At 39.6% G+C, this 21,109-nt stretch overlaps 1 protein-coding gene across 2 annotated transcripts in view; it reads left to right on the forward strand.

The window, feature by feature from the left end:
* The window catches only part of GAK (cyclin G associated kinase), a 78,517-nt gene that overhangs the window by 26,314 nt on the left and 31,094 nt on the right, over positions 1-21,109 (forward strand). For both annotated transcript variants that reach the window (XM_075411733.1, XM_075411734.1), the window contains exons 8-14: positions 2,226-2,361; positions 2,975-3,087; positions 3,660-3,771; positions 5,961-6,084; positions 13,897-13,946; positions 14,044-14,192; positions 17,119-17,241. In XM_075411733.1, the coding sequence (XP_075267848.1) occupies positions 2,226-2,361; positions 2,975-3,087; positions 3,660-3,771; positions 5,961-6,084; positions 13,897-13,946; positions 14,044-14,192; positions 17,119-17,241 (807 nt within the window). The remainder of the gene's footprint in view (positions 1-2,225; positions 2,362-2,974; positions 3,088-3,659; positions 3,772-5,960; positions 6,085-13,896; positions 13,947-14,043; positions 14,193-17,118; positions 17,242-21,109) is intronic.

Here is a 21,109-nt window from a genome sequence, read left to right on the forward strand (position 1 = left end):
AAGGTACTAGTAGGAGAATCACTGAACCTGAAAACTTCTGTGAAAGGGGAGAAAAGCCACAAACCTATTTAGTAGCAATATTCCTGCTTGGAGCTCCCTAGTTGGCACACCAAACAAATGAGTGTTTCACTAAGTGTTCTGTCCTCCGAGAAACATCAAGACTAATTATTTCTAAAGCACTGGGAATATGAGTTGCGTGAGTCAGCAGTTGATGACTGAAACCTGCAGTTTGCAAGCAGTATTAGGAGGCTTAACCAATTTCGTATTCTAGAATTCTCTTTTAAATATCATTGCCTGAATTAGACAGCACAAACAAGAAGAACCAGTCAATGTGTTAATGAATTGGAAAATTTGTGTTTATAAATTTTTTCATTCTGTGATAAGTTTCATACAAAGAAGGTGGGTGCTGCAGAGCTCCTAGATAAGGTGTAGAGATACAGGATAAGGTGTTTCTTTATCCTTGGGTCAATGTCTGTGAATACAAGTTGTAACACTCTTTTCGTCAGTGGCGGAGGAGGAAGAGAACAGAAATGTGCCATGATCTGCTTATGTCCCTGTCCATGGCTTCAGCTATCAAAGATAAGAGAACCACCAACTAAAGCAGCCACCCTCTGTTGTCACAGGCAACCCCTGCCTCCTTCCTGTGGGCTCTCCCAGCCTCATGCCAAGGTTGTCTGTTCCATGCCTCCCTGATCGCCAAGAGACACCCATCCTGGGTGAAAAATGCTGGCCACCACCAGCATTCTGCCCACTGATATGGTCACGACATCACTAGGGCTAGTGCCAGGAGCTCAGTCCTAGAGTTCATAGAGAAAAAGGGCACAGAGCTCCTTTTGCCCATGGCTTTGTGGAGCTTACAGCTCCTGGTAAGACCACCATGAAGTAGGGGTTGGTGTTGATCTGTCCTGTAGACTGTTAGCAACTCTCCAGCTCAGTGGCAGACAAGGAAGAGGACAGGAGTGTGCTGTGGTCTGATTGTTTCCCTGTCAAGATGTCCAACTGTAGTACAAAGCAACCACCCTCTATCACTGTGGGCAGCCCCTGCCTCTGTGCCCTCCCCTCCCTGCCCTTGCTAACCCGCCAGCCTGGTGGCTGCCCTTGCTCACCTGTGCCTGGGCTGGTGGTGTCACCATCTGCCACTGCCAATGTTCTGCCTGCTGTGACACCACCATGACATCTGTGTACTGTTTGCTGAGTAGAAAAATGGATGGATAACTGGGCGCAAAGGGTGGTGGTGAATGGAATTAAATCCAGCAGCCTGTCACAGGTGGCGTTCGCCAGGGCTGGGTACTGGGGCCAGTTCTGTTTAACATCCTTATCAGTGATCTGGCCAAGGGGATCAAGTGCACCCTCAGTAAGTTTACAGATGACACCAAGCTGGGCAGGAGTGTTGATCTCCTTGAGGGCAGGAAGGCTCTGCACAGGGATCTGGACAGGCTGGATTGATGGGCTGAGGCCAATTGTATGAGGTTCAACAAGGCCAAGTGCCAGGTCCTCCACTTGGGTCACAACAACTCCATGCAACGCTGCAGGCCTGGGGAGGAGTGGCTGGAAAGCTGCCTGGTGGAAAAGGACCTGGGGGCGTTGGTCAGCAGCCGGCTGAACATGAGCCAGCAGTGTGCCCAGGTGGCCAAGAAGGCCAGGGGTATCCTGGCTTGTATCAGGGACAGTGTGGCCCGCGGAAGTAGGGAAGTAATTGTCCCCCAGTTCTTGGCTCTGTTGAGGCTGCACCTCGAGTACTTTGTTCAGTTTTGGGCCCCTCACTGCAAGAAAGACAAAGAGGTGCTAGAGCACATCCAAAGAAGGGCAATGAAGCTGGTGAGGGGTCTGGAGAACAAGTCTTACAAGGAGCAGCTGAGGGGACACCTGATGGCTCTCTAAAACTGTGTGAGAGGACATTGTAGTGAGGTGATGTCAGTCTCTTTTCCGGAGTAATGAGTGACAGGACAAGAGGGAACAGCCTCAGATTGCACCAGGGGACGTTTAGATTAGGTATTACGAAAAATTTCTTTACCAAAATGATTATCAAGCACTGGAACAGGCTGCCTGGGGAAGTGGTTGAGTCACCAGCCCCAGGGATATTTAAAAGACCTGTAGACATGGTGCTTAGGAGCATGGTTTAGTAATGGACGTGGTAGTGTTAGGTTAATGGTTAAATTTGATCTTTTCCCAGCCTAAATGATTCCAGGGTTCTATGAGATGTTTCTGCCTTTATCTCTGTGTAGGCTCTGGGCTGTATCCTGTATTTGCTGTGCTTTAGGCAACATCCATTTGAAGATGGAGCTAAACTTCGCATAGTCAATGGGAAATATGTCATACCACAAAATGACACCCGCTATTCAGTGTTCCATGATCTCATCCGTAAGTTTACAAGGTTATTTAATTTGGTGTCTTTATGGATACGTCTCATTATTGACAGTGTTGTGTTACTGGTTATTAAATGTTATTCACGTGATGGTGAAAGAGGTCAATTGAAACAACTTCTTGTTTTATTAAAAAATGTATTCCGTTATCAAAATACTTCAAAATTTTAAATGAAACTTTTGGTTTTTAGTGCAGTTGCCTGTCTTGCTTGGGATCTGAATTAGTCCATAGGAACAACTAGTCTTTTGACTTGCTTCCTTTGAATTTGCTTTAGAAATTCTACTTTTAAATTTCAGAGGAAATTTACTGGAAGCTGTAATTACAGTTCAAGAATTATGTTTCCAACAGTATAAAATACAAAGTTAAGTCTGGGATCATTCATTAACTGATCCTAAAGTGTATTCTTTGAAATTTTCTCAACCCTAAATTATGTTTTTCATGGATATCTGTTATGACAATGATATTTGGGTATGGATTTAGCAGTTGCTCCACTCTGTTTGCATGTTTGATTGCTTATTGCACTGGAGTGCACTGAAGAAATTACTAATCTCTGCTAGGCGAAAAAGCTCCGGAGAGTTTCTGTTATATTGCCTGAATCTCCCATTTTTAGGCTCCACTTTGAAGGTGAACCCAGAGGAGAGATTGTCGATCACTGAACTTGTGAATCAACTGCAGGAGATTGCGGCAGCTAGGAATGTTAATCCTAAATCCCCCATCACAGAGGTAAAGATGTCTCATGGAGAGGAGCATGATTGATTTGGTCTCCTTTTTCTCCTTTCTTTCCTCTTGTATCCAGTGAGTGTGAGTTTAGTAACAGATGTCAGAGCAGGTCCCCTGTTCCTTAGTAATTTGAAAATTTTACACGAACTTTTGAAATTCAATTGAATGTATCTATATGACTTCTAGGATCTTTGAAAATATGCCTTTTAAAGTACAGAGCTTGCATGATGTTAAAGGCAACTAGTTATGGTTCTTACTGCATGTTGAAAAACTCAAGATCTTGGGTCATTCTTTAGTACACAAGTGCTCTATTTGACATGCTGCATTTAATCATGATTAACTTGCACACGCTCTGCCTACACTGACTTGAAACTCACTTAGGTGTCTTCTGCTTAATGCTTAATTTGCACATTACTGCAAGTGAATCAATTAGTGTATCTTAACTTCCTGGCTTTCTCCTGAGGTTCGGTAACTGATAGCTTGCTTGTTCTCATTAAGTGAAAGTAATTTACAAAGCATAACAAGTTGGCTGAATTGGCAAGGAAATACTCATAGTGAGCATTTAATCTCCTCAGCTCCTGGAACAAAATGGAGGCTATGGAAACAATGCTCAGCCTCGGACATCTGTGGCCTCCCTTTCACAGAGCTCCAAGCCTGCAGGACAGCTCAACAATATGTACAATGCTGGTAAGTGCAGAGAGAGATGTCACATCAGATTAGTATAAAACCAATTGCTTATCTTATGTGTCAAAAAAAGTATTTTAGGGGTTTTAGACATTGTGCACAAGTACTAGCTATTTTGCATTTATATCACTGTTTCTAACCTTGTTTTATTTTTCGTGGGGTTTCGTTGTATGTTGATACATGCAAATGTGAATTTCTGAAGTTCATTACTGGGCAAGATAAAATTCAATTTCTTACATAAAATAATTGAAACTAAAATGCGTTATTGATCTGTAGCAGTGAGAAAGCTAAAATGAGTGAACTAAAACTTGATATAAATAGTGGATACAATAAGCAATAATGTTCTTAAGAACAAGAGCTGTAGAGAGAATAGTCTTCAGGTTATGACAAATGAATATAACTGGCTTATTTTAAGTGCAAAACTTTCTGATTCAATGAGTCAATGATATTTGACAGTGCCTTGTGTAAAGAGGAGAGTTTAAAAGGAGTTTAAACTGTTAAAAATCTGCTCAGAAGTGCTGTATTTTAACTGAAACCTTGTTACTTTGTGACAGAAGTTACTGAAATCAGTACATGTCCTGAGTTTGTGCACAGTATTGGATCTTCGGTATAAGGAAGTGACAGTTGTCTTTCTTTCCAAGAACAACTACTTAACATCAGATATGTTAGAAAGATAGCAGCCGTTCTGTGGCTTTTGGGTATAACTTAATGCTAAAACAGCCTTATTGGTGTCTAGTGTTTGAGGTAGTCCAGTAAAGAAATGCAAAAGCAATTGCAGGGATTTTGACTGTAGTTCATGAGTGCTGAGGAGTCACTGAGCTGACCTGTATTTATTTTAGACTGCAGAAAACCTATATGAGGAAGAAAAACTTCTGTAAGCATCTGGGGTCCACCTGTCCTGCCTGAAAAGACTTTTGGCCATTCGTGATAGTTTGAAGTGCATCTGATCATAGTCTAAAGCTATTTAGTTTTGCCACTTACGAAAAACTTATGTCTGACAGCCTCAAAGAGAAAAAGCAGCAGCCTAAACCCTGTTTATTTGCTATCCAGTTAGTACTTCCAGAAATAGCCATAGCTGGGACTGCCTTGAGCCCAGCAAATTATGGGAGAATTGTGCAGGGAGGACTTCAGGAGGCAGTTGCACCTTAGGACATCGATAGTGAGGAAAAGGATCTGCAGTACCATCTGAGGAAAAACAGTAGGTGAGCTAGCAGGTCTAAATCGAGTTACCAAAACCGATTGCCAAAGTGACACAATTAGAAGCTGACATACCCATTCTGTAAAAACAGATATTCCAGAGTTCATTCAGCTGAAAATACTTGCACTTAATAAAGAAGAGGAGAAGCTTGATAGGCTTATTTACATCTCATTCCTTATTAAAAGGCATTTTCTACACCCATCTTATCATGTATCGTATGTGACTATAGAACGTTTCAATTAATGTAGAAGGTATCAAGGGAGTTTTTCATACTGTATTCAGTTTTCCTTCCAGCTTGGTATTTCTTGCTTGGTATTACTTATGATGAATTGCCAATGAGACAAAGGATGTTGATGTTCCAGGGAAACTTTTAAAATTGGGTAACATTTATTGCAGTAATGTTACCTGTATATCAATTTCTGTGGAAGAATCCAGCTTCCTAATAGGATTATAATCAAAAGTCTGTTTGGCCATCTGTTTTGTGCAAGAGTGAGTGCTGTTTATTGTATACAATCTTATTAGTAGAGATGTTGTGCTGGGATGCTGTGCTAGCTGGGATGTTGTGCTTAAAATTAATTAAATTATGCCAGCTGCTTTTTAAGCCCTGTATTAAAATGTTTCTACTGGGAGTGTTTAAGTAGATTTGCTAATGATAAACTGCACTTTAAGAGATTGATAGTAAAAAAAAAAGACAGTGTTTTGCTGCACTGTCAATATGAAATAAATGCTTTACTTTCAGAAATTTTTTACCTTGTTTTCTCTTAAATACAGTCAATTAAATAATGTGTTAAGTAGTTTGCTAATACCTTCTGATTGCAGGAAGTACTATTTTTTGCATAGGTCATAGTTAAGGAGAACTTCAGAACCGTAAACTTTACAGCAAGATGTAGCCTGTATGTGCATTCACTTCCAACTTTGTAGGCAACTTGCTTTAGTATGGAGCCTGTTTCAGGACATGACTTAAAGTACAATTATTTTTATTCGACTACTCTAGGCCTGACCGTTGCGGAATGTGACCAGACTTATGGAGGGTTCTTTGATATTCTGAGGGGTGGAACAGAGCGATTTTTCACTAATATTAAGGATACATCTTCTAAAGTTATCCAGTCTGTGGCCAAGTAAGTAAAAAAAAAAAATAAATTTTTGAATTACTGTGCTGGTAAGTGTTCTAAGAGTCAGGAGCTTACTCCAGAGATGATCAAGTTCAGCATACTTTTCAAAGTATGAGCTCTAATAGCTGGAAGCTAGCCCTGAGATTTTATGAACAATATTAATACAAAAGTTACTTTAGCAATCGTATACTAGAAATGAGAACACTGGGGACAAAAGCCAGTCCATAAGTACAACTTTCCCTGCTGTATTTTAGATGCTGAAAGCTTGGGAGAGATGAGGAGGTGGAGGCTGGAGCAGGGCGGAGAGGTATGGAAGATCTTATCACGGTTCAGAACGATGAATTGAATTAGTAGATAGGGCCTCCATGAATAAGAGAGGAAGAAAATAGATGGAGTAATGAAAAGTATAAAGGCAATGGAGATGAGAAGAAAAAATAGAGGGAAATAGTGTATGAGCTCTTCTGTCCAGTTTAGTTTTCAGGTGGAATCCTATGCGCTCAAGGCAAAGTGAGAGGATCTGCACTGTATGTCTCCTTTGCCCTGCATTACATGGAAAAATACTCTTCTATTTTGATGTATGTGTTCTCAGATACCTCGTGTGTGATTATTTTTTTTCTAATCAGATTTTCAGTCCCATTCCAAATGTTCCTAGTACCTCTATATGATCAATACTAATCTATCTGTATGAGTCATAGATTTTTAACTACTAATAAAGTTTTATAGAATGTGAAAGTGTTTTCTTAATTTGAGGAAGAGCAGATAAGTCATTACTGAATGCCATGTCTGAACTAGAGCCTCCTAAGGAATACTGAACCATGGCCCTCTGTGGGGTTTGAGGCCCTTTGGTACACTGCGCTACCATCTGTGAAGTCTCTTGCTTGCAACAAGTTTTTATGTCACTGAGTGTAATTTCTGTGTCGTGCTACTCTAAAATGTTTGTAATGGTCAGACAGGTTAGATCTGTAGATCTCACACCTCTGTAGCCACTTCAAGTGTGTTTTTAGGTGTTAGCTCTTATACTTTGTTTAAACTTCTGTGCGTGGCTTGAAAGGTCAGGTCCTCTATTTTTTAAAGGCTGCAAAAGCTGTGCAGCTTTGGTTTATCCATAAACTTTCTGCAGAAGCAGTTGGTACAGTAGCATCAAACTTTTCACCCTGACTGAAGAAAAGACAGGGAGATGTACGAGGGGAATGAAATGTTACATGGTGAAAAGCAGTGACTTGTTAGCAGCTTAGCAGAATTGTAGGAGTTCCATGTATGAAGTAACATGATGAGCTACAGCTTTTAAACAACTGCTCTCCATTTTGTTTCTTTGGCGTGCTGTCTTACAGGCCTCTGTTCTTTGTCTCCTTCTACCGTGCTACCTTCTGTGGAACTGATCTTCCGTTTCCCTCCTCTTCAGTCCTCCTTCTGTTCCTTTTGTGGTATCTTGTTAAACGATATTTACTGTCTGGTAAAACATGGAAATATCCTGCAGATTCCTTGCCTTTGACAGCCCTACTGTTTATAAACTTGAAGGTACTTAGTTCCTTGTCTTAAATTCTGGCAACTTTGCTTTGATTTGTCTGACAGTAGAGACATTACTTTTCTTCCTTTGTGACAGATAACACTTAGATTATTCTCTACCTTTGACAAAGTTATACGCCCTACTTTCCCATGCCTGTGTTCCTGTATTAGATCTTATGCTGGTACTATATTTCGATTATACACTACATGCTTCTGAAGTACTCTTGCACTTCACTTTCTTGTGCTCTTGTCTTCATTTTACTTTCTGGATTGTTGTGCCTCCATCAATCAGTTATGTTTGAGGAAGTTTCCTGTTCCTGCTCATGCAAGTGATTTCATCCTTAAACAGCATTTGAACTTTAATTATTTATTTGAATTTCATCTTGTGCTATTTTCCCCTTTTCTAGTGGTGGATTAGGACTGTCAAAAATTGACTTTTTAAAATATGATGGCTTATGCTGTGCCTATACCCTATTTTTACTTCTCTTACCTAACAAGTGTGTGTGGCATTTTGCTTTGTGTGATTTCCTTTCGTTCCATAATAAGCATAGTGTGCAAGGAATAAAACAGTAACTGTACATCCACTGCATCTGCAGAGCTCATCTGGCAGCTTCTGAGGTATAGGGCCATGAGTACTTGCGGTCTGAACAGATGCTGTTCAGTTCACATGCTCTTCTCTACAATTGTTTGTTTACATTATGACTGCCCAGAATAAGTCTTGCATCTATTTTATTCGTAGAGTTACTATGCTATTTCTGAACTGCTAGTTAGTGTGCTGTGGCTGAACTATATGCTTGGCACTTCAGTTAGCATTGCTTTTCTGACAAAAATGGGAAAGTATGATTGAAGTGGATCTTGAGGCTCTTGAGTCCTGCACAGAGCCCCATGGCAAGGTCATTTATGCCTTAAATTTGCTTGCAACGTAAGAAAATTGTCAGAATCCTCTAAACTGCTTCAAACCTAATATGGCATGACTATTTACTTTGTGGTAGTGTTCGAGCCTCTGTCAGGAATACGACTGCTGTTAGAGACACGTTAGTGTGTGTCTTGTAGAACTTATGAAATATTAGTCAAAGAAAAGCTCGTTCCTTTTACATCTTATTTGAATTAATTACAGAGTGTCACAGGTTGATATTTAGTAGAATTGAGTAGCTTGTGAATGTTATTTGACTTGATTTTGGTTTGTAGCTCTTAATGGGTGGAAGTATTGTAATATCCAAATTAGATCAACAAGCCATAGGGCCTTTTCCAGGTAATGGGAGATACAGTGATTCTGTGGGCTGTGATGGATGGACAAAGGATTGTCAGACAGTGTATGTTAAGTCCCACGTTTCATCATGAGGAGATCAGTCCCTCACAGATGTTTAGGACTAGGTTGATTGAATACGGGTTTATATTTAGATGACTCGCACACATCACCTCTGATAGACCATGTGAGGCTGTCAGATTTTTGTTTAAGCCTCTGCACTAACAAAAGAATCTTGGTTTTGTGGAGGGCCCTCTGTCTTCATACAACTGCCTTTTGCTTTTCTTGTGTTATCCAAGGGAATTTTGTCATTGGGTTGGGGAATGAAAGAACAGGAGGGAGTGCACGAAGTGCATAATTATGCTAGTGAGAGCCAGTTACTTCAATACTTACTTTCCAGATAATTTAATCAATATTGAAAGAGGAACTCCTTCCGCTGGTAATTTGTCAATATTCTTTAGTGGCCCTTAGTGCTGCAGTTTTCATTCCTTGAAGTCTGTCATGTATTTTGAATCTTTAACAGCTCACTGAAATGGCAAAACATGAATTGACAGTGCGTAATACTTAATGTTATACAGGACCTAAAGTAGTTTCAGGGTCTTTAGAAATGAAATGTTCACTGTGCTGCTGAGAGTCCCACCACTGGGCTTGTGCATTCTGAGACTATTTATGCTTTAACCAAGCTCAAGTGTTAATTCTTTGTTGGCATCTGCTGTAGGACATAGTTGTTTCTGTCATGGTCATTCCCTGCCTTTACAAACTTGTGTTGTGGCTGCAGCCAATACTGCCAGGGGTGTGAGGATACCTCTTCTACTGTTGCGTCCTTGACTGCTTTTCCGGAACTGTTGAACCAACATGAGAAGCAGACATTCTGGACAAAGTTAAATGTCTCTTCCTTGTTGTTCATTCTCCTCACCAAACTAATGCACGCCTCGTGTTGGCGTCCGTCATCTCATTAGGTAGGCTCTCTCCTGCCTACTTACTGGTTTTCTGAATGGTGGAGTCCTGTGCAACCTGCTGTAGGTGACCCTGCTTTGGCAGGAGGTTTGGACTAGATGATCCACAGAGGTCCCTACCAACGCCCACCATTCTGTGATTCCTTTATCTGCAGACAGACTTCTTTCTCAATGAGTGTGAACTGCAGTGGAAGACTTAGTGTTTTGTGTTTGCTGTTTCTCCTGTAGCTGCCTTTGTCTTAATGCAAATTTTGGTCTCTTGTTTATCCTAACAATTGATAAAGTCTGAAAACTAAAGCATATTGTGGGCTACTAGGAACAGGAAAGTGAATGAGGGACATCTTGACTGCTTCCCAGGCCACCTCACTTGTAGGTGTCCCAGTCCCTGTTGCAAATTCAGGTCAGGCAGAAGCAGTTTGTAGTTGCATGAGAAAGAACACAGAGCAACAGAGGTTCAGCCCTCTGATATGAACTAACCTAAAAGAAAGTAGTGGAGTGTATGCATGTTCACAGGAGATAGGCACTGCTTTGTGGAGGGGCCTGGTATGTCGGAGCAGCGCCTGCGTAGAAGGGAATTTTGTCCAGTGGATGTGCCCATGTGTGCCTGGTAACTCCGTTTACATCCGTGTGGCTTGTGCATACCTCTGTCTGTCACTTGCGACGCTGCTGTGCCCTTGACCAGCTTTTATGCTTACTGAGGTCTGCATCTACACAGGTTACAGATGCCCTGCCAAAAAAACATGTAAATATTTTAAGTATCAAGTCTTCACTGGTACTGAAGCCAGCCTGCAAACTTATGATCTACCTTGTTTTGCTTTGCCAGAACAGTCTTTCACTGAAGAGATTATGATCTAGTAATCTCGGGAATGAGTAGCTGTCTATTATTACTAGTTTTCTTTGCTTCTAAGGTAATTTTGTTTCAGATTTGATGCTGCATTGGTATTTTATTTCATGCATCTTTGTGTTGCACTAGGTAGTTGAATGATTAATTCAGTTTTATGAGGCAAAACCAAGTGGGAACAGATTGATGTGAGTTTCAGTGCTGCATTTCTTGTGACTGTTAAAAAATAAACTGCAAAAATGGTGGTGCTTAGCTAATGAGTAGATGTTTTTGTACTCTTGTGAGTGTAGAGGTGTCGGGAGGAAGACTGCTTAGTGTTAGATCATTATTTAACTGAAGATAATGGTTTGCATGCTCACATTGTAGCTGGTTAGTCTGTCATTCTTTATTCTTTCCCATCTTTTCCCATCTTCAGCTGTTAGTAACACAAAGTAGCTATACACTGGTGTAGAATTCTGTGCTGTATGCTAGCTACTTTATTTTGTGAATTTAATTATTAATTTAATTGTTTTGAATTTAATTTGCTGGAATGATCCTTTGTTTAGTATTAGTTATGGTCTTTAAGTGCAGCTGTTCTCTAGCATGGTTGATAATGCCAACCCAACCATTTACACAGTGAAAAGTTTTTAACATCTAATCAAAATTCCTGATTTTTGTTTAGGTATTCTGTGAAGTGAGAATTTGCATCTTATTTGCTACATTTCCCACCAGACTTCTCACAAAAAAGCCTTGAAGTATTATGGTATCATCAGAAAAATGACTAAATCTTGACATCATAAGATAGTTTCCTGTTTAGCTTAATTACAGCCTTAAAAAGCACACTGGGCTTTCCATAAGAATCACAAACCAGAAACCCTCCATGCAGTCTCTTGATTTGTTTGCGTGTTCTTCTACACTGATCACCTACTGGCAACATCACTATGTAAATGAAATTTCTGCTGTTAACAACATGAAAGGAAAGACCTTATTCCTGATGTTTACTTACAGGGTTATATCTTAAAACGTGTAGGAATGCTCACCAGTGTGAAGAAAACACATTTTTTTTCACCTTCCTGCCATTTGAAGCCATGTCAGTTACCAGTCTAACATGAAACACTCCACTAAAAACAGTGCCTTGTGTTCAAGTATTACTACTGAAATAGCTCTGAAGTCTTCAGAATGAAGTTCAAGGAATAGTAATTCAAGGATAAAGTCACATGTTTTAGAGACTGATTTTGCAGTTTAGCAGCTACATTTTAATTAAGATCGCACAAATATTCTGAAGCTTTTTCAGTTGTAACAGGCGTGTAGATTTTTTTCCTGAAAAACGGCAAGCTTGAGTTGGCTGTGCTCTGTTGTTGACATACCAGGCTGCACTTTTTCAGCAATGTGTGTATGGTGAGATCCATGCTTCTAATAATGTTGCATTCTGATTTAGGCAAATGTAACAAGCAAAGATGAATTGAGTGTTGTTGCTAGTAAGAAGTCAGTATCCAAAAGTGTTCCCAAAGGAATGGGTGTGAGGACTGCTGAGCTTTTGTTCTTAATAGTTCTGTGCTTCTGTTTCAAGTTGCTGCTTAACCTCAGTGTTAATAGCATTGAAGAGATGCTGTTTCATTTTTCAGGCTATTGTATTAGATGAATCTTTATCTTGAGATCAAAAAAAATATATCATTAGAACGATTTGCATGTTTTCTTGCTTGAAGCTGGTGGGTATGAGCAACAAATAACGTTTGGCACCTCTCAGTCATATAAAGGATGATACTCATCACTAATTTTAGTAAGAAATCATTATTAGCTCTGAATGTAAATTTCTGCCTTCGTTTGGCTGCAACAGTATTACTATTTGAGCTACATAATTAAGTTATGTCCTTCCAAAGGAGCGAATAATTTTGAAATAGTGTTGATTTGGCCATTTTGTCTACCTCCTTATGCAAGATTTTTCAAGGCTGAGTTTTTTAGTGCTTTGTCTAGTGAGACTCACTTAACTTCCCTGTGGTGATTTCAGTTTCTCTTGAGACCTTCGGTCATTATCATTGTTAGGATGCTGATTATGCCATTCTGAAAAAATATTGTTTAATGTCCTTGCTTTGAGAACAGTTGTTCTTGGCTTATCTAAAATCCTTCTCAGAATCCTTGTAAAAAGCAGTAATCTTTTAATCAATCGCTCCAGCCTCCTTCATGTTTACTAGCAAGCAGGAAGGCATCAAAGTGTAACATTCTCTCTTCATGTTTCAAAAGTTGAGTGCTGTGTAGCTGGTCTGCTCTTTCAAGCAATGTCTTGCAACTTTATAGTGATTTAAAAGCATTGCTTTGATAGTGCCTCTGCATTTAATCATGCATCATAGTCACGTGATGACATTTCTCTATTCTGAAGATAATATGCTACTGACTTATGTAAGTTAGGGATGTCTAAACCAGATTCTGTAGGTGAGATTTGTTCTTATTTTGCTAATCAGGAGCGCAGACCTGTGTGACTGTGTTCAAGGGTATTGTCCTGCACTGGGGCTCTTCAGTCTTTTTCGCAAGCTTTTTCATCCTGCTACATAGCATATACTCTAGAAACAAACAAACAAAAAAATAGTGGTCTTAAAATAGGAAATTATTGGCATAATGTGGGTGATTAGGTAGATATGAAAGGATAGGACCTAAATTAAAAAAAAGTCACTGGGACATTGTTATTCAAAAAGACTGCTTCTTAAAACTGTGCACAACTGTATGAGAAGATAAGTAATGATTAATACCTTGCTCACTGTGGGAGTTTTGGAAGTGAATTTTTGGAGGAGTGATTTAAATGAGGAAGGAGATTCAGATACCCTCTGTTTGTATAGAATCCAGAAACTGGGCAGCATGGCCATCTGGGACAGGCAGTAAAATGCCAGCATTACATCATTTAAAGTGAAATATTTCAAGAAATTTTCTTTGTTGTAAGCCTTATGATGCCCTCCATTAAAGATGTTAATGCATCCTCATTAATCTTTCAAACTGATACCTATAATGAACATTTATGAGTAAGAGCAGGGGCTAGAGGAATGAGTTAAGTGTTGAAAGCATCTGTACAAAACCCCTAGAGGTGGTTTTGTTGCAGCTGATGTAAATGAGTAACTGTTCAAATACAACATCTGTTCTGAAAACTCTGTTCTGAAAAACTTGAAGTGTGAGGTAACAAGCCTCGGATGGGAGAAATGAAACATTCATGGTGATGGGTGTAGCCTGAGAGACCTGGGTTTTAGACTTATAGCTTGAATGGTTCTGTTTCCCAGCATTAAAACCAGTGTGTTCTCTTTCAGTTATGCAAAAGGAGACTTGGATATATCATACATCACTTCCAGAATTGCTGGTACGATAGCTATGTCTGTTTTAAGAATAATTTCTGGTTGTTCTTAATATATGAAAAAAGTGAATACTTCATTTGGTGTTTGTTGTTCTGTCTTCAGTGATGTCCTTTCCAGCTGAAGGTGTGGAATCTGCCATCAAAAATAACATAGAGGATGTGCGGTTATGTCTGGACTCTAAGCATCCTGGTCACTATGCTGTGTACAATCTCTCTCCGAGAACATACAGGCCTTCAAGATTCCACAATAGGGTGCGTATGGTTTTTATATATTCCTGTAAAGGTCTTTGAACACAATGTCTTGTTTATACTTTCAGCTTTTTATTCTGAGATATGTTAAAGTAGACTGCATAGTCAAAAGGATCATGAAAGAATAAGTATAAACACAAGGTCAAAGAGTAACTGTATTCTGCTTGTCTAAGACTAATATTTAATCTTACTGACCAAAGTCTGTGTTTCCTAGACTAGTGATGTCTGAAAACATGTACAGGTACCTCACGTGTTTCAGATTTAAATGAAGAATACTTAACATAATTTAAAATCTTACTAAAATTTCAGTCTCTCCTGCATTCAGAGGTTTTCCTTTATCAACAGTAGTACTCCTTTGGCGACTGATTTGTGCAACCTATTTGCTGGACTTTTTCATTGTCCCACTGCATCCCATTTGACTGCCATATGGCTCAGCCCTAGGTGACTGCTTGCTGCTGCTGCCTGAAATACTGCTTAGCTGAGCCTTCATTAGCCTCTCTGGCTATTTCTCCGATACTAAAATGAAGACCTTTGCCTAATTCAGTGAGAAGGTAGTGAGTACAGCTTGTTAGGTGCTGAGATATGTGACTTCAGTGTCTGCTCCTAAACACACCTGAACCATCCTGTAAGTAGTTCAATAGTGGAGACTGATCCTGTGTTGTGAGTTGTCTAGTACTGGCCATATTAGCCTTCACCTAAGGTCTAGTGATGGTGCTCCTTCCTCACAACACTGACTGCTGAGAGAAGAGTCTAGAAGCATTATTTATTACAAGAAACCCCTGTTGGGCCTTATGCTGCAGGGCCATCCTTAGCATTACTTCAGTTATCAAAGTTCACTTAAACTGTCAGTCGGTGACATGTTTAATGTCTTCTGTCTAGTGCTTGTCACTTCCTTTTGTTTCTTTGTAAACTTGTAGACAAGACAAAGTATTGTCACACCTGAAAAAAACAATTACTGCATTTTTGGGTGGAGGCAATGAACTTCTTTATCTGCATCAGGTTCAGCATGATGTTCAGGCAGAATCTGTTCAACACAGAAGGCAAAGCTTACTCATGCAGGAAACCTCATGATTTGGTTTGGTTTGTGAGGTACCTCAAAGCAAAATCTTCAGCAGTGATTTTTAGCACTAGATTGCTGGAAAGTCTGATGAGGCTGACATGGTGAACTGATTTATTCCCCATCCTACAAAGCTATGAATTTCTGTTTACGGAATGATAAATTCTAGGAATGGGAAATTGTTTACCCTGAGGATGGTTTTTTGGTTATGCAAGTCTGAGGTGCGTATACACTGATATTTCTGATGTAGTGGTACTGTGAGTGGTAATACGAGCACAGCTACATCTACCAGTGATCTGGAACTCTTCTGGTCTACGTTTATCTTTTTGATGTTCATTTTGTCCTATGATGTTTGTTTTGCTGGGAAGTAATAGTAGATCATAAGTTGTCAAAATACTGTAGGTTCCTGCCCACTTCATTGTCTGAGAGTAGTTAGAAGTTTCTACAAAATGTTGTCTTCTGATTAAAAAAAAAAAAAAAAAAAAAAAAAGGCAGCTGTTTTGCTTGGGAAACAAACTTTTTAAATATACTGGGGAAATTTTTCCTGTCCATCATTGAAATCCAGAAGCATGGTGAGCAACCTTGGTTAAAGTTAGTGGCCGTTTTGAAGTCTTCTCTGCTAGTTTTAAGACCTGCTTGGAATAGGTTGCTCAGAATTTGTGTACTCTGTCGTTCTGATAATGGCCAGAACATCTTAACCTTAAAACATAGCCAAAGGAAAAGCAGATAATGTTGTGTGGTATACATCTTGTAACAAAACTAGCGTTTGACCAGAAACTAAACAGTAAAATAGAAAAAAAGACAGTTCTTTCCGCTTTTTTGAATACATCTGCTTTTCTAGATTGTTTTCTGGTTTGTAGCTGTAATGCTGCAATATGATTCTTTCACCACTATTGTAATATTTGAGATGTACTGAAGGCCACACTGAATCCTGTGGTTATCAGGAATATAAAGGACTGTTTGCCTTAGCTTTTATTTGTTCAGTGGTGACTTTGCATAAGCTTTTACTAGCAAGAAAACGTTCAATTTAAATGTCTCACAAAGTGATGCTTTCTGAAGCTGCCAACTCTTTTAATTAAAATACTGGAATACAGTGAAAAGCTGTAGGAGACTTTGTGTGTCAGACTTTCTTGCAGCCTTTTTTCCTGAGTTTGGCACAAAAACAATTTCATTGAGAATTTTTTGTGATACTCAGTTCAGATAATTAATCTCAGAGTAACGGTTGAACTCTTAGCAAAACTTGGTCTTCCACATTCAGCAATTGTGGTCTTGACTAAAAAGAAATAGAAAAAGCTTGCTTTGCTTTGGAAGTTTTCATTGATCCTGGCAGAACATCTACTCTTTCAGTGTTGCAAGTGCTCAAGGATCAGGTTTCACATGCTGCATTGTTACTAGGCAGCTTAATTCAAGAATATAGACTTTTCAGCAGCGAAAGGGATTGTTTGGTAGTGTTTTGTAGCACTAATTGCAGAAGGGAGATTACTTAACTGTTGAGGCCCTTTAAGTAAAGGACAAATGTAAAAGCACACCAAGTCTTTCTGGTTGTTTGTTTTTGGCTTAAGAATATGTGCACAAATCAAGTTGCAAGCTGTTTTACTTTATTCCTTGCTCTAAGAAAATTCCAGATAGTAATCCGAGTTGTTGATGCTTCTAGTGCAGTAGACTATAGACAGGGCTGATGTTTTATTGCACTTAATGCTACGAAGTGGTGCTTATGCTGTTTGAGCCTCCTTTTCCTGAGTATCTTACTTAATTTCTGTCTGAAGGTGGCATTAAAGAGTAAAATTACCCCTTCTATACGCAGCTTATGCTATGCAAATGTATGTGACTATGTAATCTCTTTTCTCACGTCTGCTGTCTGTCTCATTGCAGGTTTCTGAATGTGGCTGGCCAGCAAGACGAGCACCAAATCTTCAGAATCTGTATAGCATATGCAAGAACATGCATTTATGGCTGAAACAAGACCAGAAGAATGTTTGCATTGTGCACTGCCTTGTAAGAAATTGGTTTAACTCTGTGTAACTTTAAATTGTGAATAAGGATGCTAGTATCCACTCAGTTTGTGAATGTTACTGGCATTCTTTACTGTGAGGCCTGGGGGCAATTCCATCCTGCTATGTCTTTAGGAAAGTTGTTTGCGTAAATTTTCTCCTTAGACAAATTAGCAGGATAATGTAGCCCTTGCTTACTTGCATGTAGCGTGGAAGGCAGTACGTAGGAGGGATTTAGGCTAAGTAGCCTTTGGGAGAAAACCTGCTCTACTGTTTCAGTGTTTGCCCTATTTTTTGTTCATGTTTTCTGAGTGACAGCTTGGTATACGCTGTATTTCCCACTACTGTCCGTTTAGAATGTAATCTTTATCTGCAGAATTGCAGCAACTGACTGTGAGACTTTTGGTGGAACTGGATTTGCTGGCAGCAGATTGCTGTGTAGCTTCCACTGTTCTCTAATGTATCATTAACCTTGATGTAATCCCGAGAAGCAATAAAACTCTCGATAGAGCCACCTCATGTCAGACATGGAGGGGAAGAATGAAGTTAAAGAATAGTTTCTGTGTTCAAGATCCGAAAACGTGAGCTTACTGTCAAGTTTGTGTAAGACAATTGCCTGCAAAATTTTGACATTGCTATTTCCTGCACAGTGAAAAGATGCTGCTGCTGCTGGAAAATGTTCAAAACCAGTCCTTTGATATTGTATAGTAGTCTATATGAAATATCGCTATTAGGATCTAAAAGAGGATTTGTTAATCTGGCAAAGTTTACTTCCTTAAACAGAGTTTTGCAAGGAAAAAATCAGTTAATGCCAGATCCTCAAAACTGATGGGATTTTCAGTGCTGCTTTGAGCTTAGGAATCTAGTTCTATATTGAAGTGATACTTACAGTATCTCAGTATCACGTGATTACTGGTTGACTAGGTAAGAAGCAGATGTGATGAATGAGCATCAGTTTTTGTTATGTCTTTCCCTTGAAGCGTTTCCTTTAAAGTACGTATCTACCTTTTCCTCAGGTGTGAGGGAAGCTTGTATATATATGGCTGCACGTTAGATGTGATGTGAAGAGCATACAGCAGAACTACTTAGTGAATTATAGCTGCAGTATGTGTCTTGCATTCATCCAGCTGGAAATTTCTGTAGATTTAAAAGCTAGGAAATCTCCGTTGAAAAGAATGCTTTACCTGGTAGAGGTAGAATGTCTTCATCTAATACACTTTCTTGGGTGATGAAACATGAGAGTTGCTTCTTGTAAAGGTGAAACTGCCTTGAGGTGGCCAGGATTGAGAACCAGGTAGGGCTTACTGATCTTCTGATTCGAAGATCCAGCAGGAAAAAAAACCTAACAGTACAATGCATACTGTTAAGCAGGTATTCTTTATTGCGGCGCCGGGCACACGGGGGATTTCGCCTCCAAACGTGCTCACCAGACACCCTGTTGCTTCAGGTTAAATACAATCACACATGTAAATATTCTTTATATTTCTAGGAACTAATTAGCATGTGTAAATATCTTTCACGCATGTCTGTTAGCATCTTTGGGTGGTCTTCGGGGGTCCCAAGATGAAGGCCCACCCTCTTCATCACGCTGTTCACTGATTGACCTTCGTTTCTGTGCAAACTCAGTTCCAGGATCACGTATACCGTGTCCTTCAGGGTGTTTTGCTCTGGTCTTGTTGCTTTCTTGGTGCCCTCCCAAGGCCGAGCTGTCTGGAGTAGAATTGTTTAGGAGTCTCTTTTTATCCTGCAATTATCCCAATTATTTGCTGAGAACCAAGACCACTTTTGCTTCACTTAATTATTTTGTCTAACGGCTAAGTGATAGCTTGTGCCCGTGTCCTTCCACTACTTTCCTTAATGAGAAAACAGGGATTAGTGTAACAGTTACATCGTTAGATTACTATGCATGCAGGAATACAAGTTACAGTACTAAAGACTACTAAAAACTAGAAAATATTAAGGCTTTTTGTTATAGTTTCACATTTCTTACAATCCCCTCTATCACTTCTGATCTTTGCTGTAGAGATTTGCAATAATGCAGTGAATTGTTTAATTTCTATATTGTAATTTGAGTGATCCAGTTGAGAACAAACTGTTGAAAACAAGGTTTAAATGGCAGCTTCCTGCTTCAGCTACAGTTAAGTCTTTCTGGACTGGGATCTGGTTTTAACTGGCATCCTGTGCTGTTGGTATGGCAAGACTGTAGCATGTATGCCAGAGGCTGGGGTAACTCCTGGATATCTGCAGTAACATGTCGCTCTGTGTAATTATTTGGGGCCATGCAGTGGTGATCATCCTTGAAAACTTGCACAGGTTTAAGAAGGTGTGGATACAAGATCATCTTGGTGGAACTTAATGGCAAAGAGACTTGCAAATCGATGTGCTGCAGCTCTTGAAGTGTGCTTAAGTGTTCCTTCAGATAGCTGTATTTCACCTGTGTTTAAATGAACCAACATAAGATGGTTACACACACACAAAAAAGTTATGTTTAATTTATTTTGTGAAGATAATTGTTTTCAAATTAATTTAGACACAAAACTCCTCTGTCTAGATTTTTGAGGCAGTGGGACAAAACTTACGTTCAAAATCTAGCTTTTTCCAATCACTTTTTTTTTATTGCTGCTTTAATGATTGTTTATGCATGAGGTTTATTCATTTTTGTAGCGAAGATCCATCATTGTTGTAAACACATACAAGGAAAAAAGGAATTTTTTACTGTCTCATCTCTGTATGGGAGTGTTTCTTTTGCTCCCATTCTGCAGCTTACCAAGCTTCTTTCTGAAGTGCAAGGTTCTGTCATCAGATTTGTTTACTAATGAAGATGATATTCTTCGTTTTGAATGCTGTATTTCTGGTTGTAAAATGGTCTTTACAGTCTTATAAAGTTGTCCTCTGACTTCATGCCACAATTGCAAAGGGTTTGCTGTGACTTGCTTGCTGACTTCTTTGTGCGATATCTCTCCCTTTCGTGTGGTGCTTTGATTTGGAGGTGGCTTGTAACACAGGTGTCCATGGGTCACTGCTTGTCGTGCTGATCAATGTTGTTTCATTCTTCCCTTGTATTCGTGAATGTTTTGTCCTAAGTGTAGGTGTCTCAGGGTAGGAACCATGTTTTTGTTCCATCTGTGTGAAGTTTAACTGAAAGGAGGGTTCCAGCCCATAGAATCATAGACTAGTTTAGCAGTGACTTCTGGAAGTCAATTGGGCTTGCTAGTTACACCAGCATTAGTAATACTGATTTGCTGAACTGCTCTTAAAAGATCTGGCTCTGACAGTGCTGGCAGACCTTCTCATTGATCTAAGTAATGGTTGAATAGAAGCCTGGCTGTGAAGGAAATGCCTGTTAGAACAAGTAGAGGAAAAACTTTTCCTTCCTTCCTGCTTCCACGGTCATATGCCAAATGACTACAAAAAAAGTCTGTTTCATGTTGCTAGCAAAAAAACTTGAGAGGTCCTGTTCTGTCAACTGTTACCTCTTCTGAATCTTCAGTAGGGATGAATCTGGGATGTGTGTTGCCATGGTCCCTTCAGAAAGAGGTTCAGTGTTTCAAATTCCTGCTCTTAGTTCCATGGCAAGCTGTTAATCTCGGGCAGTTTCAGTCAGAAGATTAGAGAGTTAAGGATGGCTTAGTTCTTTTGAATCTGGAGGCTTACCTTGTAGCAGAAGTCTGTGGTTATCAGCCAAAAATAGCACTGAAGTGGGGTTTCAGATATCAGCCAGGCAACAAACTTAAGAATGGGTATTAATGATAGTAAGGTGATAAACATCAACTCATAATTTCAAACAGTGTTAACCTAAAGCAATTATTCACATCTGAGCAAGCAGATATGTAGTATCTTTTGTATCTTGTGGAAATCAAGTGAAAACATTT

Source organism: Opisthocomus hoazin, chromosome Z, assembly GCF_030867145.1.
Source record: "Opisthocomus hoazin isolate bOpiHoa1 chromosome Z, bOpiHoa1.hap1, whole genome shotgun sequence".
Lineage (NCBI taxonomy): Eukaryota > Metazoa > Chordata > Aves > Opisthocomiformes > Opisthocomidae > Opisthocomus > Opisthocomus hoazin.